The 26505-nt window shown below is 39.9% G+C and overlaps 1 protein-coding gene across 3 annotated transcripts; it reads right to left on the bottom strand.

Annotated features, from left to right (window-relative positions):
* Window positions 1-464: 464 nt before the first annotated feature.
* Window positions 465-26505, bottom strand: LOC125267429 (microfibril-associated glycoprotein 4-like). 3 transcript variants are annotated; one of them, XM_048189074.1, is made up of 6 exons: window positions 26324-26505; window positions 26148-26206; window positions 25800-26075; window positions 25356-25452; window positions 24910-25077; window positions 465-872 (listed from the first exon to the last, which is right to left on the bottom strand). In XM_048189074.1, exons 3-6 carry the CDS (start codon window positions 25839-25841, stop codon window positions 616-618), a joined length of 564 nt encoding a protein of 187 aa, XP_048045031.1. In that variant the 5' UTR covers window positions 25842-26075; window positions 26148-26206; window positions 26324-26505; the 3' UTR covers window positions 465-615. The 3 variants fall into 3 exon arrangements, with proteins under 3 accessions (XP_048045031.1, XP_048045021.1, XP_048045013.1); XM_048189064.1 differs by lacking the exon at window positions 465-872 and adding an exon at window positions 24315-24755 and having other exon boundaries at window positions 25800-25974; window positions 26126-26206; window positions 26324-26500; XM_048189056.1 differs by lacking the exon at window positions 465-872 and adding an exon at window positions 24315-24755 and having other exon boundaries at window positions 26324-26500.

Raw genomic sequence — 26505 nt, 5'->3', positions numbered from 1 at the left:
TTGCTCCTGAGAAATGCAATAGCTGCTGATAATACTGAGGAGCTTATATATAGATGCCGTAATAGGCGTCATATTCCTATAGGTAGACATAAGTCACCTGGGAGTCAGCTGATGCAAGCTTGACTGACATGACCTGCCAGAACTGACGCTAACGCTAGATCTTAATTTCACTAGGTCAATCACACTATTATTAGTATTTGTTCAATCCCATTATTTACATCAGTCTAACTTAATTTTACCACATTCCAACTTAAATGTGTTAATTTTACTCAAATCATTTTTTAAAAATTGCCTGCAATTAAAAACCTAATTTTTAAAAATAAATTGCTTAAAACACAAAAAAACAACATTTTGCTTTGAGAATAAACTTTTATTGCTTCAAAATCAAAGCAGACAAAGCATGTAGAAAAGCTTGAAGTCATGAACCCAATTTCAACATTTTTATTTAAAAGGACAACAGATGTCAAATTATTATTATTTTATGTGCAATTTTTCCTCTCTGAAAGCTGATGGGACATGCTGGTCACCATATTTTAAGAAAGATCCACATGAATGCGTAATAGTTGTGGATATATGTGCACAAGCTGCAGCCGTGAAGCATTTGTAACCCCTGGTCTACATCACACGTGTGATCTTCATGGTGATGGCCTTCAGAGATTTCCAGTTTTTCTTCCAGTGGTGCCAGTGTGGCCCAAAATGCACACTGTCATCCTCTTTCCCCCACAAATACAGACCAGTGGGGCTTGTGTGATCACAATCTTTAAACCAAAACCCTCCCATATTGTGTTGTAAAGCACAGTTATTTTTCCAAAGGTCTTGGTCTTTATCAAAGGTGGTGAACTTCATTCCATTTTGGTAACTCAAAGAGTCACCTGCAGAAAGGAGAAACTTTCATTATAGAGACACTTTCATTTAGACAAATAATATAAAATGACTTAAAAAGCATTAGTTTAAACATGGATTAAAACATTCTATTCCTCCATTACAATAATCCAGTTTGTGTAGAATAAACATTTGTAGATTGTTTTACCCTCTCCTCCATCTACAAAGCCGCTGACATGCAGTTTGTACCCATTAGACTCAGAATCCACAGAGAAGGACCCGTACACAGCGTAAGCCTTCGTCCCATCAAAGTCCTCCAGATCTACTCTCAGTTTATACCGATTCCTGCATGTCAGCAGGTGAATAAACTCTAAACCTGCTAAAATGCCCATTAAAATCTGCATTTATACTACAGTCCAGATTAAGAGTACGTTTACATGACAATATTGTTTTCTTTTGCGTTTTTTTGTTTACATAGATCTGCAGAAATGATTAAAGCACTTTATTATGCTGCAAGGCCAGTAGTTGGCGATGTGACTTTGCATGACATTTTTTTTTTTTAATTTTACACCGAGACAATAACGCTGTCATTTTCCAAAACTTGCACTTTGAAATCGTTCTCAAACGTTTGCGTCTTCAGACTCCCAAAATCGTGTAAAAAAAAAAAAAAAAAGGACCAAAACGCATCAAAAGTTTTCCATTTGTCGAGTAAACGGCCCCTTTCCATGTATCTGATTGTTTATATTTCACTGTTTGCTTTTTTTGCCCAAAACATCACAAAAACACTCACCCAGCCAGTGTTCACCTTCTTTATGACCAAAAACCCCGTTTATAACTGTCCCATGGCCTATAGAAATTCACCTCGCCGTCCATTCGCCTGAGAATCACCTGAAACATTCATAAATCATTCATCGCTTTCACACATCATTTCACATCATTCATCTTTTATAAATTAAGGTTTAAAGGTTTAAATTCTGTTGTGTGATTCCTGATCCACTAGCGTCACCAAACGCCTGACAGTCTGTTATGGAACTATTACAGTTTTTTCCAACTGCTTACACACAAAATCTTTTCATGTCACACGATTTTTGAAGCCTGACACTCAAACAGCAGAACCACACACCAAATCTGCAAAACCACACACTAATTCTCTGCCTTTGACTCATTTTTCAATTTCATAAAACACTTTTTGCAAAACACACACAATTCTCTATGTAACACACAAAAATCTAACAGGAAGTATCTTGATTTCCTTTTTCAAACACAACCAATCAAAATGCCACACTAATTCATCAGTGCCTCACACTAACTCCTCACATGCGCAAACACTTATTGCTTTACTTAACACCAATGGCTTTAGAATAGGCCTATAAATTAGTATTTAAAAATAGTAATATTTTTCAACATCTCTCTGCCAATTACTTTCAATCTTGTACAGAAATGTACAGCTTATGAAAGAAGAGCTTTAGGTTTTGAATAACTGTGTGTATATGATATATCCAAAAATAGAATATTATGGCAAATGTGTTTGCAAAGTAAGACAAATGTTTGCTTTTGAGTCCAGTTTGTGATATTTTGAATGCAGTTCTTTATTTTGCAAGATGTGAGGCATTTTGCATTTTGTGTGTAATTCTTGGATTTGTTTGTAAAGTTTTGAAAAAAAAGAGACAAAGTTTTGAAAATGTATGTTAGCAGTTGGAAAAAACTGTAAATTACAGTATTTCACAATTGCTAAAACACATTTCTTGAAACCATCACTCATTTTCTCAAAACATTAAACACAAATCCAATCTTCAAACTAATTTCACAAAACTTCTGACTCTTATGGCAAAATCAAACAAAGCTTTCAGATCATACACACATTAAGGAAAATATAAACACATACAGATCATTCATTAGACACTACATTAAAAAATGGAAAACACAACATCCAGAACATGAGGTTACAGAAAAAAAAGTATATTGTAACACAGTAAACACATTTTGCCATTACATAAAATGTATAGAAATCACAAGTAATGTGAATTTAAAGTATACTGTATGTACTGCAAGTACAGTATTATATTCAATATTATATAGTATTGAATGTCTGTATATACAGTACTTACATACTGCAAACATACAGCAGTCTAAATGCAAATGACTAAAAGGTCAAAGAAAACTCTAAATGAAAAGCATGATACAGTACACACACACACACACACACACACACACACACACACACACACACACAAAACAAAGTTCAGAGTCAGTGAGAGATTCATTCTGCTTCAGCATCACGTCTTCATGTTGGGTCCGGCCTAAATCAAGTCAAGTCACCTTTATTTCAATTGCAATTTATACTACACAGATACTAGTCTAGTCTAGTATAGTCAAAGCAGCTTTACAGTGATAACAGGTACATGATGATCAGTAATGCAAAGAGGGTTCATTTTGGCTGTACAGCTCTAAAAGAAAATAGTGTCATTGTTCAGCTGAAGTCAGTTCAGTGTTGATTCACTTACATTGTAAAGACCATCAATTATTATGTAAATGACTGTAATTATTTTCCTCTATAAAGCAGTTCTGCAGAAAACAGTGATGTCATCATCTAAGCTAGCTTAGTTCAGTTCTCATCCTATAATGTCAGTACTGTCAGATCGATAATATTGTTGAATATTATTGAATATTGTTGAGGACATTTTCCACATCACAGGCAATGTCGTCTCTTGCCAGGCAAAGGGAAAAACCTGTGGTGGATCCAGCCTTGACAGCCTTGTCTCCACACCCCTTGCTCTTTCTCCTCATCATCCTCTTACACATACTCTTCCTCCTCTACTTTTCAGATTGTTTCCATCTATTGTTGGTATCATCATTCAGCACCTGTGTCACCTGTGCACTCTGAACTGACCTATATTTTATACAGTTGATTTGATCACATCATTAGAAATAAGTGTGAATAATTTTGAGTCATTGTGTTTAAAGGATGACAACTGTGTTGTAGTTGTGTTTAACTTTTGCCACATGTATTTACCATTTTGCAACACAGTGCAAAATGTGTTTTAGTGAGTAAGAATGTGTTTAGAGTTTTGCAAAAAGAGTGAATGATATTTGCAAACAGTGTCTTAACTACCTGAACTTGTTTAAGGTTTTGCCTACAAAGTGACTGATTCGACAAAAGGGTTTAGGCCACTGAGCATTGGGTTCAGAGAATGGGGTTTAGTGTTTTAGCAATTGCGAAATACTGTAAGTAATAATAATAATAATAAAAGTAAAATAAACAAAGACAAATAAAAGCACTAAGTGACAATTAGAATAATAGTTTACAATAGTGACTTACATTGCATTATACTATACATTTGTATCTGAGTATGTGCAATCCCTGGGATCAAACCCATGACCTTTGGCATTGCTAGTGCCACGCTCTAACCACTGAGCCACAGGAATATGTTACTATAAAATGCAAATGGTATGATTCACGCTGGGGTTCATCTGCTAATAAAATAAGGTCTCAAGATAAAACACTCTTGCTCAAATTGAAACACTTACTGTCCAGTGACCTCTGGCATTTTCACAGTAGATCTGCACCGGTCCATCTATTGAGGAGACGGTGTACACACCACTGCTGGTTTTATCACTTGAAAAAACATCAGAGCAGTCAGTGGCAAGAAAGCAATTAGAGTTGACCACTTCAGTCCCCATCAACACGGGAAACACCGCAGACAAACACAGCAACACCTGAGAGAGACACACAACTCAAGATCTGCTGTTTGACATCTGACTTAAACACTTACATTCTTACACACAAAATCTCACAATCATGTTTGCAAAGTTCCTTCAGAGGTTCAGCTCAGAGGATTAGGTGGGATGTTCAGGTGGACGGTGTGTCTTTAAATATTTCTCTGACTTACAGGATCCTCCTCTGTATTTGCAAAAAAACAAACAAAAAAAAGTATATGAGTGAGTTTGACGAGGACCAAATTGTGATGCTAGAGACTGGGTCAGAGCATCTCCAAAACTGCAGCTCTTTGGGGTGTTCCCAGTCCGCAGTGGTCAGTATCTATCAAAAGTGCTCCAAGGAAGGAACAGTGGTGAACCGGAGACAGGGTCATGGGCGGCCGAGGCTCACTAAAGGCTGGCCCGTGTGGTCCGATCCAACAGACGAGCTCCTGTAGCTCAAACTGCTCCATAAGTTAATGCTGGTTCTGATAGAAAGGTGTCAGAATACACAGAGCATCAGTTTGTTCCGTATGGAGCTGCATAGCTGCAGACCAGTCAGGGTGCCCATGCTGACCCCTGTCCACCGCCGAAAGAGCCAACAGTGGACACGGGGGCATCAGAACTGGACCACCGAGCAGTGGAAGAAGGTGGTCTGGTCTGATGAATCACGTTTTCTTTTACATCACGTGGATGGCCGGGTGTGTGTGCATCTCTTAGCTGGGGAACACATGGCACCAGGATGCACTATGGGAAGAAGGCAAGCTGGCAGAGCCAGTGTGATGCTTTGGACAATGTTCTGCTGGGAAACCTTGGGTCCTGCCATCCATTTGGATGTTACTTTGACACGTACCACCTACCCAACACAATATTAGGAAGGTGGTCATAATGTTATTCCTAATTGGTGTATACCGTATATGTTGATTTTGTACTTTGAAATCCATTTTGAAATAAATAAAATCAATTTAAAAATATAATATGTGTTTCTTTGAAATCTAACCTCAATAGTTAAATCAACAGAAGTTCACCCAAGGCTGCTTGGAGAGATAATAGGTTGAAAAATTCAACATTTAAATTTCAAAACATCTGTTAAGTAAACTCATTGTCAGAGTAATTGTTGTGCTTCAAGTTCATCATTCTAGCGAAGTTGCTTTTTTGCTGTGTTTTGCAACCTGCTCAAGTCAGTGGTATCTTTATAAAACTTTTCCCATGTCTAACCCATATGGTTTGGCCAAGAGGGCGCATATGTATTTCCCCATTCAGAAACCATAGATTACCTATGTGGGTACTACCTTGGGCCCATGTAGGCAGCCGATATGGTACTGATTGTGTTTGCTCCGGTCTGATAAAAGCCTCTCAAAGTATATTCAACTCCTGTTGCAGCTCATGATTGGCCTCCTCCAACTGTCTGACAGCAGAGCAGAGCTCTTGTAGTTGCTGCACATGTTGAAAACAGTCAGGAAGACTATTAGAAAACAATAAATATGGACAGTGTATAAATAATATACTTAATATACTACTTCCTGCTTCGCTACTGTTCGGACGCTCTTGCTTACAGCTCCGCGCTTTGCTCTATTGCTTTTATATTTTATCTCCTAATTTTAACTACAGCAAATAGGCACAGTGCTCAAACGACAAATCTTGGCACCAACAATCGTTTTAACTGGAAGAATTGCTACAAAAAAGGGGAATTTTTATCCAACCAGCCTCCCACTGACGGCAGCCATCAGCTTACATTCCGGAGAAGGGAAAACACAGCTGCCTACATCCAAAAGGATTAGAAATAATATGCCTCCTCTGGTTGAAGAATCTACCTGCTGCACAAACTGCCACAGACTTCTACAAAGGATTGCAGTTCTTGAAACAAAGTTACTTGCGGGACTACCAAACCAGAAGGAACACACAACAGAGCTTCATCATGGACGTCCTCAGCACACAGTCGGTGAGTCCCATGAATCCAATGCTCCTAAACAGACCGTACTGAGTGCTGAAATTGATCAACATATTAATCGATGGCACACACAGGGAGCGAGACCCAAAGGCACTCGAGACATCAGATTGTCACGAGTATCACATATTAATGCAGTAGCATCCTCTACCCCAAACAATAGCTCCCTACCACCGCCAATACATCTGGAGAACAGATTTGAAGTGTTAATGAATGTGGGTGAGGAATCTCCAGACATGATGAATGTGGGTGAGGAATCCCCAAACATAATCGGACACAGATCAAATCAGCCAGCAGCTAACACCGATGCTAACTGCCGCTCAAGGTTGAATAGTCAGCGGCACTCAGCTCAGAGAGCAGCCGAGCCCAGGACTCTGATAGTGGGTGACTCTATTATCAGAAACATTAGCAGCAGGGATACAACTACATGCTGCCTTCCACAAGCAACAGTTTCTGATGTAAACAGTGAACTTAAGAGCATTCTGATGAAATATAAGACTGCAAATCGACTAATCATTCATGTGGGGAAGAATGATATTCGGAAGGAGCAGTCAGAACTCCTTAAGAGGGATTTCAATGAACTTTTTGAAATGCTTAAAAGACTAAAAGTTCAGTCGTTCATCAGTGGACCACTCCCAGCAAGAGGAACAAATAGATTTACACGGTTGCTTGGTCTTAACACATGGCTGCAAAAAACCTGCAACTTAAAAGGACTGAATTTCATCGACAACTTCAATCTGTTCTGGAGTCAGAGACAACTGTTCACTCATGATGGCCTGCACCCAAACAAACTGGGCTCAAGAGTGCTAAAGGACAATATCTACTTCTGCCTCCATCATCCTTCAGCAGTGTGTGCAAATCCACTCAATCTGAATGGCACAAACACACCTGGACAGAGTACAACTGACCACAGGACTTCATTTCAGCACCTGAATGGACATGCGGTTGACACATCCCACAAGGTCAATGATAATACCACGCAGCCACAACAACCACTGCTCACGCACACAATCCTGACTGAGCCCTGCCCACAGAGCTCACCGAGAGACAGTGACGTGTTAGAACTGCTCCAAGATTCAGCACCCAAGGACGACTTTCGGGAAAACAGCCAGGGAAGCCAGGACAACATATTACAGCCTCCGGTAACACCAGAGCAACAGCCCCTCTCACCGGACACGTTATCCCTTTCTCCAGCATCCCCTCTTCTGTGCTTCTCAGAGAAAATGGAGGAACTGGTGTATGCTGGAACCAAATTCTCCCACTCTTTTGCTGCGAGCCCCCAGATATCAACAAAAAAGCGTCAAGCCCCGAAACCACCAAAGCCTGTGGGCCCAGCTCGGCCACCCCCTCCTCCTGCGAGAGCTCTTCGGCCCCTGCCTCAACGCCAGGGCCCTCAACCTCCTCCGTCTGTTCTAGGTGAACCAAAAACAACCAATAACAGCTCTCAGTGATGTGTGTCGGGTCCCCGCTATGATAACAGTGACTTTATCAAATGTTTACAGAACAAGTGGGAACCAAGTGTGCCTGTAGCTTTCTCTATTTCTGTTTTATTACGTTATAGAAAGCCTAAGGCCTTTTCAAACCGTCTGGCAAACCCATTTAATTTGCTACCTATTACACGTCAAACTAAGATTACTGTAGAGACAGAAAGTAAGACTGTTAAGTTAGCACTTTTAAACATCCGCTCACTTAAAAATAAATCACTTCTAGTCAATGACTTAATAACCACAAACAACCTAGATTTTATTCTTCTAAATGAAACATGGCTTGAAGATAGCTGCAGTGCAACAATCCTGAATGAAACAGCCCCTCCTAACTTTACTTTTATGAGTGTCTGCAGAGCTGTTAGGAGAGGTGGAGGTGTTGCTGCTCTATTTAAAGATGTCTATCAATGCAAGCAAGTCTCATTTGGTGATTACTTGTCTTTCGAATACTTGGGTATTGTGTTAAAAGGTGCTCCTCGCATTCCACTTATAGTTATCTACAGGCCTCCAAAATACTCTCCAGCCTTTGTGGAGGACTTTACAGAACTGTTATCAGCAATTTCCTCTGAGTTTGACTGTTTTGCTATTACTGGGGACTTTAACATCCACATAGAAAATGCAGAATTCAATATGGCAAAAGAAATCATAACTGTTTTGAATACTTTTGATCTGACTCAGCATGTACATGGACCCACACACAATCGTGGACACACTCTAGATTTAATTATTAGTAAGGGTCTAAACATTTCATCCATTGTCATTAAGGATGTAGCACTATCTGATCATTTCTGTATTTTCTTTGATTTATTGATCTCTCCGACTGTTGAAGCTAGATCTATCTCGGTCAAAAAGTGATGCTTAAATGAGAATACTAGTGCACTGTTTATGAAGGCTATATCTTTAACACCAAGCATATCTGCAGACTCTGTTGATTTTCTCCTTGATTCTTTTAACTCAAAAGTACAGAATGTTATTGATAACATTGCTCTTGTGAAAGTCAGGAAGAAGAGTGGCAGACAAAAAGCACCATGGTGAAACTCAACAGCAGTGCAAAATATGAAAAGACAATGCAGAAAAGCTGAGCGCATGTGGCGAAAGACAAAACTTGAAATCCATTATAACATCTATAAAGATATTCTTCATGCTTTCAATGTGGAATTAGGCAAAGCTAGACAGACCTTCTTCTCAAATATTATAAACAAAAACTTAAACAACACCCGCACTCTTTTTGCTACTGTAGAGAGACTAACAAACCCCCTGTGACGAGCAGGGCGGGCGAGAGCCGTGAGGGAACGGCGCGAGGCCGGTGACGCGAGTGATAATGAGCGTCACCTGCGAGGCGTGCCGGCCTCGAGTCTCTCACGGAGGAGCTCCGGAGGCATAAAAGGAGGAGCGACATCAGTGAAGGACGAGAGAGGACCAGGCCTGGACTTTATTTTACGTTTTATTATGTTTGTGTGGCCGGCAGACGTCCGCGAGGGTCTGCCGGCATTACTTTCGTTTTGTTCTTTGTTTATTTTATATTAAAGTTTTGTTGAACGTTCGCCGGTTCCCGCCTCCTTCTTCCCACATCTATGAACCGTGTTACATTGGTGCCGAAACCCGGGAGGAAGGAGGGACATGCTGTCGAAGAGCCCTCGCTGCTGAGGGGGATCGCGGTGCTGCGGAGTTCGGGCAGCGCGGGAGTGTGTGTAGACCGCGAGAGGCTGCCCGAGGCGGTGGCACTGGACGCTCGGTGGACGGCCCGATCCTCGACCGCCTCCTGGCGGCCGGCGATGGCTCCTCCGACTGAGGGCAGCCGGCAGCGAGTCCCCCGTCCCCTGCTCCTCCCCTTCATGGCGGACGGCAGCAGGCTCCGGCCCACGGCAGACGGCGGCGACTCCTCCGCTCCCTCCAGGTCCAGGACGGCAGCCACCCCACCTCGTCCCAGGAGCACGGCATCCGGGTCTCCGTCCCACCTTTCACAAGGCTCCAGCACCACCGCCTCGGGCAGCCTCTCGCGGTCTACACACACTCCCGTGCTGCCCGAACTCCGCAGCACCGCGATCCCCCTCAGCAGCGAGGGCTCTTCGACAGCATGTCCCTCCTTCCTCCCGGGTTTCGGCACCAATGTAACACGGTTCATAGATGTGGGAAGAAGGAGGCGGGAACCGGCGAACGTTCAACAAAACTTTAATATAAAATAAACAAAGAACAAAACGAAAGTAATGCCGGCAGACCCTCGCGGACGTCTGCCGGCCACACAAACATAATAAAACGTAAAATAAAGTCCAGGCCTGGTCCTCTCTCGTCCTTCACTGATGTCGCTCCTCCTTTTATGCCTCCGGAGCTCCTCCGTGAGAGACTCGAGGCCGGCACGCCTCGCAGGTGACGCTCATTATCACTCGCGTCACCGGCCTCGCGCCGTTCCCTCACGGCTCTCGCCCGCCCTGCTCGTCACACCCCCCAAGTCAGATTCCCAGTGAAATGCTCTCAGACAGCAAATGCTGTGAGTTTGCTTCCTTCTTCTCTGAGAAAATTAATAATATCAGAAAGGCGATCAGCACATCCTTGAGCTGCACTGGGGTAAAACAGATCAGATCACAACTTCAGAAAGTAGCTATTATGTCTGTTTTCGAAGCAATTGATGGTAAAATTTTGGAAGAAACAGTACAGAACCTTAAAACATCAACCTGCGCCCTTGACACACTTCCCACATCTTTTTTTCAAAAGTGTGTTTAACTGTTTAGAAGCAGATCTCCTAGAAGTGGTAAATGACTCACTTCTCTCTGGGACTTTTTCCAAAACCCCTGAAAACTGCAGTTGTCAAGCCCCTCCTGAAAAAGAGCAATCTGGATAACACCATATTGAGCAACTACAGGCCAATCTCAAATCTTCCTTTCATAGGCAAGATCATTGAAAAAGTTGTTTTCAATCAGCTGAACAAGTTCTTAAGCTTGAATGGATACTTTGACAACTTTCAATCTGGTTTCCGACCGCATCACAGCACAGAGACAGCACTCATAAAGATAATAAATGATATTCGCCTTAACACAGATTCAGGTAAATTATCAGTGCTGGTTCTACTCGATCTCAGTGCTGCGTTTGACACTGTCGATCACAACATTCTTCTTGACAGGCTGGAAAACTGGGTTGGGCTTTCTGGAATGGTCCTTAAATGGTTCAGGTCATACTTAGAAGGGAGAGGTTATTATGTGTGTATCGGTGACCATAAGTCTGAGTGGACATCCATGACATGCGGAGTCCCTCAAGGTTCAATTCTTGCACCCCTCCTGTTCAACCTATATATGCTGCCACTGAGCCAAATAATGAGAAAGAACCAAATTGCATATCACAGCTATGCAGATGACACCCAGATTTACCTAGCCCTATCACCTAATGACTACTGCCCCATTGACTCCCGGTGCCAATGCATTGATGAAATTAAAAATTGGATGTGTCTAAACTTCCTTCAGTTAAACAAAGACAAAACTGAAATCATTGCGTTTGGAAACAAAGATGAAGCTCTCAAAGTGAACATGTACCTTCACTCTAGGGGTCAAACAACTAAAAATCAAGTCAGGAATCTTGGTCTGATTTTGGAGTCAGACCTGAGTTTCAGTAGCCATGTAAAGACAATAACTAAATCAGCATATTATCATCTCAAAAATATTGCAAGAATTAGATGCTTTGTCTCCAGTCAAGACTTAGAGAAACTTGTTCATGCTTTCATCACCAGCCGGGTGGATTATTGTAATGGTCTCCTCACTGGTCTTCCCAAAAAGACCATAAGACAACTGCAGCTCGTACAGAACGCTGCTGCCAGGATTCTGAGCAGAACCCGAAAAAATGAACACATCACACCAGTCCTCAGGTCCTTGCAATGGCTTCCAGTTGCATTTAGAATTGATTTTAAAGTACTGTTACTTGTTTATAAATCACTGTTAGGTTTTTGCTCCTAATTCGTGCCTCATCCCAGACCTCTTATTTGGCAATTGAATGAGCAATCACTCAGCGCTGAGGGAGAATATAGTCTCATTTTATTGATAAGAAAAGAGAGAATATATAAAAAGAGTACAAGGGGTGTAGTATAGTTTCAGCCAATGAGAAAGAGAATACATCATATAGATCATGTTATAGGAATGTGATACATATAGAAAAACAAGTCTAAATATGGTCATCTATTGGTCAGGTACCCATGAGGTCTCTTAGCATCCCAAGGACCTTCTCCTAAGCAGGGACCATTCCCTGTTTCACATTCACTCCTAGTAGAGCCTTATATGGAAATGGTTCTGGTACATAGAAAACCATATGTTTAAAACATAGTATACAACTTTGACAGAGGAAAAAAAGGGAGCCTCAGTCCACATACTTTCAATGCTGAGACCAACATAAAATCTATCAATTGCCCCTTTTGGCAATAAAATTGCCACACCCAAGTCTCAGCATTACTTTTCTCATATCCAAATATAATCACTTTCTTTACTTTCAAAATCATAACATTCTTCAGCAAACATTTCCTTCATTTTCCTTCAAAATTATTAACATTTAACAGGTCTATTCATCAAAGCATATTGAGAGGATACAAAGTTGTTCATGGCACGATTAATCAAAGCTCTAATAAATGGAATAATACAACAGATAATAAATGCCATAATTAATAGGATCACACCTATAGGAATCAAAGCAGATACAAGCATTTGTTGCCATCCTGTGAGCCATGCTAAGAACCCACTTTGATTATCAGTAACTTCTCGTTCTTGTAATTCTTGAGCAATTCTAGTCATATTTTTTAAACCCTCTGAAATTAAATGACCATCTGCATCATTTTCAGGGATATAAGTACAACAAGAGGTACCAACAATAACACAAACTCCTCCTCCTGCCGCGGTTAATTGATCTAAAACTAGCCTGTTTTGCAGGGCAGTTAAACGGAGCCCTCGGAGTTCCTGTTGAACACCAGCCAATGTGTCTCTTGTATTATTGATAAATGAAATTAGCTCATATCTTGTAACCTCAACTTCAATTTGAAGACTAGAGACACCTATTCCTGGAAACACTGCTTCAAAAAATCTTTCAGTACCAGTCCAGAGTCGATGTTGCTTTGGTACTGGATTATCTCTACTCAAACTACTAGTTGAACCGCGACTAGAGAGGGAGCGTTTCTTTTTCTGTTTTTGTTTTGTCATAACGTGAGGTTTGTGTGGTCTAATAACCATGGAATATTCTTCCAAAGTTACTAGAGCACATCTTCCACTCCAATCTTCTGGAAGAGTAGTGTAGACTTTATGTCCACACAGCCAAAACCAATCTTTTACAGCTCTAGTTCCCCGTGAAGCAGGAGCATATCTGTAGCAATTTTGACCTGGCACAAGTGCACAACCAGGTAAAATGTCAATTTAGCAATCATGGCTAGAGAGCTTCAATGCTAATTATTGCTGGTTTTAGATCTCTAGCAATCTCTTTCTTCTTCTCCTCGTTGAACGTCTTGGTTCACCTTCCTTCGGATCTTTCCTTGGCTCACTGGCTTCCTTCTCCTCATTGACCAGAACGTTCCCCTGGGATGGAGCTGCTTTCAGTCGACTGGCATGGATCCACTGCGGCTGGAAGTCAGTCAGCACTCCTGTTCTCGTCACAGCAATCACCGTGGCGGGCCCCAGATATTTCGGCTCACCCAGTTTTGTGGGCTTCAGACACTTTATCAGCACCTGTTGTCCTGGAACGAAAGGATGAGTGGGTTTTTCTGCAGGAAGAGGGAGAGAGAGAGACACATCACCATTGATGCTATTCAAAGTTTTAATTAGGGAATCCACATAATCCGTGATGATCACCTCCGTGTCACCTGTGGAAAAATTGCCAGCGCGACCTCTGACCCATGGGGTCGGGAAAGGTCTACCCATAAGGATTTCAAACGGAGACATCTTTGTTGTTGCTGATGGTGACATTCTAATTTCTGTCAATACGGCAGGCAGCAGATCAACCCAATTTCTGCCTGTATCAAGACACGCTTTATTAAGACGATCTTTGATAACCCTATTCATGTTCTCAACTTGTCCACTAGATGGAGCATGAAATGGTATATGTAATCTCCAGGTAATATTAAGCTCTTTGGCTAACAACTGCGTGACTTTGGAAGTGAATGGTGTTCCATTATCACTATCGATAACCATTGGTATACCAAAACGCGGTATAATGTCCTTAGCCAGAACTTTAACTACCGTCTGTGCATTTTCTTTTCCACACGGAAAAGCTTCAGGCCATTTAGAAAATCTGTCAACAATCACAAGCAAATATTTATTATTTCCGCAAGGAGGCATATGCGTAAAATCAATTTGCAAGTGTTGGAATGGTAGCTCAGGATGTGGTAAAGCGTCATGTTTAGTTGCCTTGTGCTTGTTAGTTTGAGCACACACCAGACAAGCATCCAATATCAACAGAGTATTTCTTTGAATATTTGCGATGCAATAAGATCGATTCAACATTTGTATCACTTTCTTTTTTGACACATGTGATACACCATGATAATGTCTACATAGCATAACAATCGCAGATGCAGGTAATGCAAGTCTACCCTGTTTGTCTCTCAAGATTCCAACTTGATCTGGTTTTACTTCATTGTCTGACCAGTAAGTCAAATCAGCTTGCGTAGGGTTAGCTTGTAATATTTTAATGTCCAAATCATTAGTCAATAATGAATTCATCATAGGCACATCTGTGCCCCTTTCGCTTACATGTGGACTTAATATTACTTCTTTAGCAGCCCATTTCGCTACTTCATCTACAAATCTATTTCCTTTGGCTTCATCTGTTTCTCCTGACGTATGTCCTGCTACTTTAATAACAGCGAGTTTTGATGGTTGTTGTGCTGCATTAATGAGCTCCGCTACAATACTATGGTGAGCAATTGGCTTTCCATCTGAGGTTTTAAAATTTCTTTCTTCCCACAATTTAGCAAAATCATGTACTATGCTATACGCATATTTAGAGTCAGTGTATATATTAACACACTGATCTTTTGCCAATTGACAAGCTCTCGTTAAAGCAATTAATTCTGCAACTTGCGCTGACTTATATGGCAAAGAGTATGCCTCAATTACACGATCAGGTAATTCAACAATAGCATACCCACACAAGTATACATTATCATTTGGCTTGAAACAGGATCCATCAATATACCAATTCTTCCCCTCCTCCAGGACAGATGTAGAAACATCTGGCCTGCAGGCAGTCGAAATCTGGATTCTGTCCAGGCACTCGTGGTCATCACTCTCAAATTCACCTTGCGTCAGCAACCTGTGCAAATGTACAGTAGGGCCATGAATAACAGAAGTTGGCTTCAAAATCAAATTAGCAGTAGCTAATAATATAGCCTCATAGCCAGAGCGGCGTTGAGCAGTCATATGTTGAGTAGAAATATTACTCATAATGACTCCTACCTGATGAGAGGTATGCACTATCAATTTATGTGATAACACAATTTTTTCAGCATCTTGCACCATGATCGCCGTGGCAGCCACTGCACGCAAACAAGCAGGAAGTCCCCTGGCTACTGAATCAAGAGTTTTAGACAAATAAGCTATGGGACGAAAAGTACCCCCATGTTCCTGGGCCAGGATTGCGGCGGCTGTACCCCCACTTTCATGCACGTATAAGTGAAAGTCTTGAGAACAATTTGGGAGGCCGAGTGCAGGAGGTTTCATGAGGGAGGATTTCAAATGTCTGAATGCTTGATCCATCTCAGCTGTCCATGTAATGTCCTCTGTGTCCCCCAGAGTAGCAGTTCGTAGGATTTTATCATACATGGAACAGTTGGGCACCCATATTCGGCAATAATTAACCAGTCCCAGGAAGCTTTGCATCTGCTTCCGTGTCGATGGGTGCTTGAAAGTAGCAATAGCTTTCACTCTGTCAGCAGACAATTGCACTTTGCCCTGTGACAGTTCATGTCCAAGGTACTCGACCCTCCTCTGTACCCACTGTAGTTTCTCTCTTGATGCTTTGAAACCAGCCTCTGCCAAAATATTGCAGACAATTTTAGAGGCAGCAGCACACATGTCCTCAGTTGCTCCTGTGATGAGGATGTCATCTGCATATTGAAGCAGACAGGTGTTTGGAGGAAGTTTGGCATTTTTCAGCGTTGCGTGCACTACAGCAGAGAAAACAGCCGGAGAATCCCTGAACCCTTGTGGGAGTCTTGTCCACATTAATTGTGAATTTTCCAAGGTAAAAGCAAACAATGGCTGTGTTTGGCGATCAACAGGAATGCTGAAGAAGGCACTGGAAATATCCAGAACTGTAAAAAATGAATGTTCAGAAGGAATAGAATTAATTATAGTTTGCACATCAGGTACAATAGGAGACAATGGTGTTACCAACTCATTAACTTTTCTCAAATCTTGAGTTAAACGCCAAGAACCATTTGCTTTCTTAATTGGATTAATTGGTGTATTATAAGGTGAATGAGTGTGCACCAGGATGCCTTGAGCCAGTAATTTATCAATAACAGGAAGAATACCCTCCACCTTTTCTTTTGAGAGGGGGTACTGTTTCTGATACACAGGCTTGTCTGTTATTAGTTTAGCAACATAGGGCTGGACATCAATGAATCCTGCGTCATCCTTATGGGCTGCCCACAACTTGGGGTTGACGTCCTCAATTTCCTGTTTGAGCTCAGTTGCAAAATCATCCTCAAGGAGAGCATTTCCTGTATCAACAGTGAGAGAAAAGGCTGCAGGAAAAATAAGTTGTAGAGAGTCAGCATTAAAATTAAGTTGAATACCTAATTTATGTAAGAGATCGCGTCCCAGAAGAGAAAATGGTGAACTCGGTATTATCGCAAAAGCATGCATTTTAAACAGTGATGGGATATCATTAGAAGTAACTGGAAATGTTGGTGTCATTTCACATCTCACAGGTACACCATTGATTCCCACAGAGTTTACATGTTTTCCTGTAATCGAGCCCTCATAGACAAGAGAGGATAACGATGACATCGACGCCCCCGTATCTATGAGAAAAACATAGGGTTTATGGTCAACATTTAATTCAATAAATGGCAAAACAGTTGACACATTCGGATAACTCAAAGAAATCAATGAAAAATTATCAGAAGAGGGCTCAGTCGAACTCAGTCATTGTTGCCAGGAAATTGGATACACTGGATTTTGTCTGTCAGTCTTTGCAGAAGGGAGCGCAAGTGGGGGCTTTTGCTTCAAGCCACCACCAGAGCCCTTCTTCTTCTGCTTTTCTGACCTCTACCTCAAATCCCAAGCCTTTTTCCTACAGTCACGTTCCAGATGTCCTGGCTTGCCACAATAAAAACAGCGTCTCACATTTCCAAATTGTTGTGGACGAGGATTCACAGCAGCATTCACTTGAAGCATTGCAGGAGTTTTGCCCCTGGAGACATCAAAAGCTCCAGCAGAGGAAAGCTCACGCAAGCGTCGTCCTAATTCATCAACAGAAATGGTAGTAATATTCGGAGTTGTTATACGAATTAACTGCGCAGTGTCTTTGTTCATATTATTTAGGAACGTATTTAAGAACAATGGACAATTTTGTTCAATAGGAATCGCAGATTCCTCAACCCATGCATGTTTAAATCTATTAAAGAATGCAACAGGGCTTTCACCAGTTCTCTGTTTGGTATTGGCTGCATGCGAGATGTCTTGTTTAGCAGAAGACACTTTTAACAAAAAAGCAGTCAATTGCTTGAAAAAATCTTTAAGTTTACCTGAGCTGGCCCAAATCCAATCCCCTGCTTCGTCCTCATCTTCCTCCGAATCAATAATTAGAAGCACTCGTGAAGGTTTAGACAAATCAAGGGGCTTCGAATCTCCAGCTTTCTGAGATACAACACGACGAACAGGCGGTGTATCGTAGATGGGGTTTAAGTAATAAACTTCTTCAATCATTTCCTCCTCTGTGATTTCCGCAGGCAGTGTTTTAGTCAAAATAAAACGATAATCTCGTCCCGTCAATTGACTGTAGGCAGTTAACCGTTGCAGCACTGCCACAAATTGATGTGGTGACTTAGCCGGATCAGGCAGATCTTTGCAAATAGCCACTGCCTCCGTAACACTCAGAGGAGTAATTTTGTAACCATCTGGAAGCTGTACAAACGGAAAAACTTCAGTTGTGGACGGCAACTGCGGATACAATCGATTGGTCAAGGGCTTTGGAATTTCAGCAGAAACAACACATTCATATGGAGGAAGAGACGCATCAGGTTTCAGCTGAGACTGAGAGAGAGAGCTATCTTGTTTTTTCAACTCTGGACCCTTATCCCAATAAGTTTTCATCTTCATCCAAACTTTATATGCATCTTTCATATAATCAATTGGCCATCCTGGGTCACCCCAAGAACCAAAGATCATATCTTTTGCACCACGCATATCTTCATCTTTAAAAGAACCATCGCGGGGAAACGGATCTAATTGTATTTTCCCTTCTGACCATCCCGCGAGATTAGAGATATAGGGTTCTGTAAAAAACGCTTTATTATTGCGATTCATGAAATCCCTCGGGGTTTCCCCCATCAACGGTCGACTAATCGTTTCACCCATTTAAAACAGCCAACAAAGATCTCTCCTTTGCTTAAAGAAAAGCCTTACAATTTCAGAAAATGGCCAAACAAAATACAAATTAAAGTCTGCAGCTTTATATTAACTTTTTAGTATTTTTGGCAAAAAGAAAAATTTTAAATTCAGTATTATTCATTCAACTGCCAACAAGAACCTGAGGATATCATCATGAAATGGACTAAGAGAGAGAGAAAAATTTTCAACTCAAACTCATCTATTCCCTTCCCACGTATATAATCCGTGAGGATAACACCAAAAAATGAAAGGGTGATCAATCCTCTTTCACTCTTCCCGCATTTATCTAAATACGAGGATATCCACTTTTAACAAATATGAAAAAGTGCGGCACAAAAATACAAGGATCAATTTCTCAACAGACAGTAAGATGCACTTAAGCATTTTATTTCTTACCTGTCTGGAGAAATCCCGGACGAGCCCCCAAATTGTTAGGTTTTTGCTCCTAATTCGTGCCTCATCCCAGACCTCTTATTTGGCAATTGAATGAGCAATCACTCAGCGCTGAGGGAGAATATAGTCTCATTTTATTGATAAGAAAAGAGAGAATATATAGAAAGAGTACAAGGGGTGTAGTATAGTTTCAGCCAATGAGAAAGAGAATACATCATATAGATCATGTTATAGGAATGTGATACATATAGAAAAACAAGTCTAAATATGGTCATCTATTGGTCAGGTACCCATGAGGTCCCTTAGCATCCCAAGGACCTTCTCCTAAGCAGGGACCATTCCCTGTTTCACATTCACTCCTAGTAGAGCCTTATATGGAAATGGTTCTGGTACATAGAAAACCATATGTTTAAAACATAGTATACAACTTTGACAGAGGAAAAAAAGGGAGCCTCAGTCCACATACTTTCAATGCTGAGACCAACATAAAATCTATCAATCACTCAATGGTCTAGGACCTCAATACATTGCAGATATGCTCATAGAATATAAACCTAACAGATCACTCAGATCATCAGGATCAAGTCACTTAGAAATACCAAGGGTTCACTCAAAGCAAGGAGAGTCTGCTTTTAGCTGTTACGCCAGCCGCAGCTGGAACCAGCTTCCAGAAGAGATCAGGTGTGCTCCAACAGTAGCCACATTCAAATCCAGACTCAAAACACATCTTTTTATCTATGCATTTGCTGATTGAGCACTGTGCTATGTCTGAACTGTTTGCACTTTATTTTATACGTATTATCTTTTTATTCTTTTAATTCCTTTTCCTGTTTTTATTTCATTTTTAATGTATTTTATATCTTTTATGTATCATCTTGTTATTCTGACTTTTAATGCATTTTAAATATTGCTGTCTGGTTGAAAGAGCTGGGAGAATTAGGAAGAAAGTGATTAGGTTAAAATTTGGTAAATTTGGATAGGGGACAAACCATGGGGAAATTTAAGCTGTAGTGCATGGTTAAGATATCTCTGGATTACAGTCAGGACACTTTCCAAAGGGGGAAATTTCCAAAGGGGAAATTTTAACTGCGTTGCATAGATAAGATATCTCCGGAAGGGGGATTAGGGCTGTGTGGTGCAGTTTGAGGTGTCTTGGCAAAAGGGGAGATTGAAACTGTTTATCAGTTTGAAGTGCCTTAACAGGTAGCAGTCCTGTCGTGTGAGGAAGATCCATTCAGATCTGCTCTGATGGATAGATCCATTTAGATCCACTCTGATGGACAACAACAACAACAACAACAACAACAACAAACTCCCTGAGACTTCCTAGCTCTTCCATCCAGATAGCAAAATTCTCTGTTTTTACTGTTATTCCTATTCCTTATGTTCTATTTTTATTATTCTTTTTTATGTAAAGCACTTTGAATTACCATTGTGTATGAAATGTGCTATACAAATAAAATTGCCTTGCCTTGCCTTGCCTTATATACAGTATATGTTGATTCTGTACAAGTTACCTAAACATTTGAAATAAATTAATTAAATAAATTTAAAAATATGATATGTTTCTTTGAAATCTAACCTCAACAGTTAATTCAACAGAAGTTCACCAAAGGCTGCTTGGAGAGATAATGTGTCAAAAATTCAACATTTGAATTTCAAAACATCTGTTATGAAAAAGTAAACTCATTGTCAGAGTCATTGTTGTGGTTCAAGTTCATCATTCTAGTGAAGTTGCTTTATTTTGCTGTGTTTTGCAACCTGCTCAGGACAGTGGTATCTTTAAAACTTGAGCAAATAACATGAGATACTGCTAATATAATTCAATTTAATGATGTCAAATGAGAAGTATACAAAACTGACAAAAGTAAATGCTCTAATATAAAACACTTATTTTTCACCTAATGTTCACCTAAACATTTGAAAACAAAGATTTACAAAGCTGTCAGTAGATTTTGGAAATGTTACACAAACAAAATATCATATCTAGTTCTTTACTTGTTCTGTTTAGGACTATAGTTTACTGTTTAATATTGTTCACTCAAACAACTTAACAGATTCTGTCTGATAATGGCGGACCTTTTTGTCCCTTTAAATCTTTGTACATTTACACTCTACTGTAAATTTGTCATGGGAGTAGCAGGGGCGATGAGAGGCAAGGATACTTTAGAAAACAGTATTTATTCCATGAACACATAAACACAAACATGACGACAAACAAAATAAAGGAGATTTACAACAGATGTAAAGACAATGACCAACAACTACTGACTGAAACATAAGGGAAAATACACGGATGGCCTCCATTTTTATATAATATATATATTTATATATATTTCTTTATATATATCACTGTTATCACAATAATTTCCAGCTCTTCTTCTTCAGCATACTGATAGGCTGTAACTTTGTGCTAGTTCTGTTGTTCAGCAGATTTATTGTTGAGATATGACTTCCCTTTAACTCTGCATGCTTTCTTTATATGCCCAGTCTTTCCACAATTGTGACATTTAGAATTTTTAAAATAACATTCCTGAGCATTGTGGTTTTGCCTTTACAACAATAGTATAATTGATTCTTGTGAAGAACAGTCTTTTCATTTACCTTATGCACTGTTGCTGCTGTTTTCCTCAGTTGTTGCGTCACGATCTGCTGAGAACAATTTCAAGTGCATGTGCAAAAGTGAGTGTGTACTCAATCTTCGTTGACATGCTTCACTTTGGATTCCGATAAAACAAAGCAATCACGTAGAGCCTCATCCAAACTGTGCACCAAAGTCACATTTCGACGCACATTGTTCAGCAACAGATTCCGTAGTATTCCATATGTGGAAGCTCCCACAGCAATCATCCATGTTATGTGCAATCATGAACAGTTCCACTCGTCACTTACACTAGATAACGTTACATAAAGCAACATCACTTCAAAAGAACTATATTTGAAACTAGACCTCTGAGTAATACTGAAGATATTGCTATAAATTACAGCAACAGAAATTTTAATTTTTCATATGATTTTTACCTGTATTCTTGTGAAATATGATGCTTATGGAACATGGTATGATGTTGGCTTAAGTGGTAATGTTTAACATAGTGTTAACATAGATGTTAGAAATAGAAAGAGCAAGATATGGTATGGGGACATGCAAGATGTATGTTAAAAACATGTCTGTGCTAACAATGTGTGGAAAGTTCCAGCCGCTAAGAGATGTTCCTAATATGGTAAAAGGACAGAGGCTTCGGCCTTGGAGGTTAGGATATAAAAGTGAGGGGAAGCTTTCGTTCTTTGTCTTACACTCTGCAGCTACTTGTGTTTCTGTATGACCTGTCTGACCTTTCTTGCAAGAAATAAACCCTTACCCTTTGCCCTTAAATGGGTTTGGGAGTTTTTTGTTTTTACTAAATTGGTGTACAGACACAGTCTCTATGTGATAATATCTAGGTGTAAGAGTTTCTATGTGTTGGGATTTATCTGACTTCTGTGACATGAGGCAGCTAGCACAAGTTCAGTGTAATAGAATCGCCAATAACTAGGGCACTTCTCAGTGGGTGCGTCACTGAGTGGAGAAAACGAGTTTGGAAGGGAACAGCATGTTTTGCCCCGTGACTATGCCGTCTCAGTCACCCATCTGCCCTGATGCATGTGCTCTACAGCCAGAACCGAACAATGTACGGGGTTCATTAAGCTAGTGACATCCAAAACATACTATTCTTGATTAAAGTTTGGATGCGTGTCTATAATTCTGAAATCTTCTCCATCAGCCTATTTCCCTGCATTTATGAAATGTGAATCCTTCATCGTGGACTTCATCGTGATGGACTGAAGTCGTGTGGATTAAGGACATACGCAGAACAGCAAAGGTTTCTTCTCTGCGATCCATGTGCTGAATTCACAGCTCATCTGGTTGTCTGCGTCCTGCGTCCTGCGGTCAGCGGAGGACAGAAAGTGCGGTGGGCGATGAAACATTTAAAGAGTTTCAAAACATCTGATATGAAGAAGTCGATTCATCATCAGAGTCATCGTTGTGCTTTAACTTATTGCGATGGTAAGCCTAACTTGATTATCTTTCAGTGAATCAGCTGTCAAAGAAGGAGAAGTTGGTTCATTTTGCAACCCACTCAGATGACTTGTGTCTTTGTTAGAAAACTTTAGCAAATAACCAGTGGACAGCAGAGATACTGCTGATACAGTGCAATTTAATGACGGCAAATGAGAAGTCCAAAACTGACTAAATTACTAATTTTAAAATGCTTAATTTCTCCAATATTCACTCAAAATTAATTTGAAACCAGAAACTGTGCATCTTTCCATTTACAAATCTAAATTTGACTTTGACATGCTGCTCAAAAGTCGGCCTGACCACTGGGAAAAGTCTCAGTTCCATCAGTCATCAGTCCATACCTGGTTACAGTCCAGATAAACCAGATATATAATACACCTATTTATATTTCAACAGGGTTTTACATTTTAGAATAATCTGTTTCTAGTTTACTCTCATACGTTATCATTTTAGATACAGTAATAAACAGGGTTTCTGCGGGTCTTGATTCACCCTTCCACAAAATAAAGCCTTAAAAGGGTCTTAAATCAAGTGTAGTATTAAATTCATAAAGGCATGACATTAAATGTTGCATGCACTGCAAAAAATTAAATAAATAAAATTATCCTGTTTTCCAATACAAATATCATTAAATCAACATACATTTACTTGAAATGCAAAATGAAGATGCCGAACTGAACAAAATGTAAGTTTACACTTAAGAAGAGCAAATATATATCAGTGAACTATGACTTTGAAATAAGTTGATTTTTCTGAGATCGTTGGCAGATATTTGTTCTTGTTTCAATCATAAACTCACTTCATTTTGATCAGTTTCTCTGAAAACAACACTTATCTTTTGATATTTTGCTTTTCAATGCGTCTTGATTTAAACTTCAGACATTTTTACTGGAAAACAAGACAAAAATATTGAAGAAGAATAGCACTCTTTTTGCAGTAGAAGTTATTTCCATATACTAGCTTTTGTAAAATGTATTAAAAAGTAATGGAGATCTGTTTGAAGTTGCATTTTAAAACTGTTGTTAATAAAACTCATTTCCCGCTCCATTAGACATTTATGTTTATGAACACATTGACATTCCCTTCAGTTTGGTTTTATTTACTTGGTCTTCTAGAGGTTTTTAAATGACTTCATTAAACCTGCAGAAACCCTGAATAAACTATTTTCCTAATTCATATATGAAGCCCACATGAGTATTGCCGATTTAGTTGATTAATACTTAAAACACACAAAAACAACATATTGCTTTGATCATAAACTTTTATTGCTTCAAAATCAAAGCAGGCAAAGCATGTAGAAAAGTCATGAACCCAATTTCAACACATTTCTTTTTTTTTTTTTTTTTTTAAAGAACAATGGATGTTGAATTATTATTATTAATTTATGTGCAATTTTCCCTCACTGAAAGCTGATGGGACATGCTGGTCACCATATGTTAAGAAAGATCCACATGAATGCATAATAGCTGTGAATATATGTGCACAAGCTGCAGTCGTGAAGCATTTGTAACCCCTGGTCTACATCACACGTGTGATCTTCCAGGTGATGGCCTTCAGAGATTTATAGTTTTTCTTCCAGTAGTACCAGTTGGCTGCAATATACAAAGTGCTAGCATCTTTCCCCCACAAATACTGACCAGTGGGGTTTGTGTTATAACAGTCCTTAAACCAAAATCCTCCTCCCCATTTTAAAGCACAGTTTTCACTGCCCTGAAGGTCTTGGTCTTTGTCAAAGGTGGAGAACTTCATTCCATTGTGGTAAGTCAAAGAGTCACCTGCAGAAACGAGAAACTTTCATTATAGAGACACTTTCATTTAGACATCTTAAAAATAAATAAATAAATAAATAAATAATCTAGTTTGTGTAGATTCCTCATTTTAGTCACACAATAGAAAACTGGAAAATTAAACATTTGTAGATTGTTTTACCTGCTCCTCCATCTACAAAGCCGCTGACATGCAGTTTGTACCCATCAGACTCGGCGTCCACAGAGAAGGACTCGTACACAGCGTAAGCCTTCGTCCCATCAAAGTCCTCCAGATCTACTCTCAGTTTATACCGATTCCTGCGTGTCAGCAGGTGAATAAACTCTAAACCTATTGAAAACATGAAATGAAACCGGTTTAGTAGATTAACTAATGCCCAAATAAATCTGCATTTATACTATGGTCCAGATAAAGGGTACATTCACATGACAACAATGTGCTAAAAACTGAAACATTTTTTTCCTTTATGTATTTCTCATTCACGCAGATCAGCAGAAACGACTAAAAACGCTTTACTCTGCTGCCAGGCCAGTAGTTGGCAAAGTCACTTTGCATGATGTAACCGTTTTCACTAATTTTTTTGCCAAAAACGTCACAAAAACACTCACCCAGCCAGTATTCTCCTTCTTTATTACCAAAACCCCATTTATAACTGTCCCATGGCCTAAAGAAATTCACCTCACCGTCCATTCGCCTGAGAATCACCTGAAACATTCATAAATCATTCATCGCTTTCACACATCATTTCACATCATTCATCTTTTTTAAATTAAGATGTTCAGGGAGTAAAGCATTAAAAAAGCTTTTGATTTTTTTTTAAGTTGACAAGCTTTCATTTCTGACCCTAGCATCACCAAAAGTGTGACAGTCTGTTATGGAACTATTAAATTCAGTAAAATAAACAAAGACAAATAAAAGAACAATTTTCAAATGAGTGACAATTTGGATAATAGTTTACAATGTTACTATAAAATATGCAAATGGTATCATTCAAGCCGCTAATACAATAAGGCCTCGAGATAAAACACTCTTGCTCAGATTGAAACTCTTACCGTCCAGTTGCCTTTGCTGTGATTTTCTCCGCTGGGGATCATGTCACAGTAGATCTGCACCGGTCCATCTATTGAGGAGACGGTGTACACGCTCTCCTCACAGCGTGTACACCGAGCGTGTCCTCGGTGTACACGCTCTCCTCAATCTCCTCAATACACGCTGCTGGTTTTATCACTTGAATAAACATCAGAGCAGTCAGTGGCAAGAAAGCAATTAGAGTTGACCACTTCAGTCCCCATCAACATGGGAAACACCGCAGACAAACACAGCAACACCTGAGAGAGACACACAACTGATGTTTGATGTCTGACTAAATCTTACTTACATTCTTACACACAGAAACTCACAATCATGTTTGAGAAGTTTCTTCAGAAGTTCAGCTCAGAGGATTCAGTGGGATTTGCTCCTGAAATACAGTTCAGACAAATGAAATCGCCTTTAGTTGAACAAGATAAATTCTGTCATTAAAGAAAAAAGACCAGAGACCTGCATCATTTTCAAAATGACCAGAAATAAAACTCACCGTATGAACTGAGAATCTGTTGAATGTTCAGGCGAGAGACGTGTCTTTAAATATCTCTCCAACTGTCAGGATCCTCCTCTGTATTTGCAAAAAAAACCCTAAAGCTTACCTTCAAATCTTTATTGGACACTCATGGGTTAGATGCCATAAAAGGAGAAGTTTTTGTTTATTTTTGCCCCTTT

Source organism: Megalobrama amblycephala, linkage group LG1 (assembly GCF_018812025.1).
Source record: "Megalobrama amblycephala isolate DHTTF-2021 linkage group LG1, ASM1881202v1, whole genome shotgun sequence".
Classification (NCBI taxonomy): Eukaryota; Metazoa; Chordata; class Actinopteri; order Cypriniformes; family Xenocyprididae; genus Megalobrama; species Megalobrama amblycephala.
Note: the sequence above shows the minus strand (reverse complement) of the source record. Positions and strands in the feature narration are given on the sequence as shown.

Bases quoted from the DNA above. Each gene is read 5' to 3' on its own strand.
- LOC125267429 (XM_048189074.1), bottom strand. From the start codon at position 25,841: ATGATCCCCAGCGGAGAAAATCACAGCAAAGGCAACTGGACG. The intron at 25,453-25,799 runs GTAAGAGTTTCA...TGAATGTTTCAG, and splicing joins ACAGCAAAGGCAACTGGACG to GTGATTCTCAGGCGAATGGA. The intron at 25,078-25,355 runs GTGAGTGTTTTT...TGTTTTCAATAG, and splicing joins AGAAGGAGAATACTGGCTGG to GTTTAGAGTTTATTCACCTG.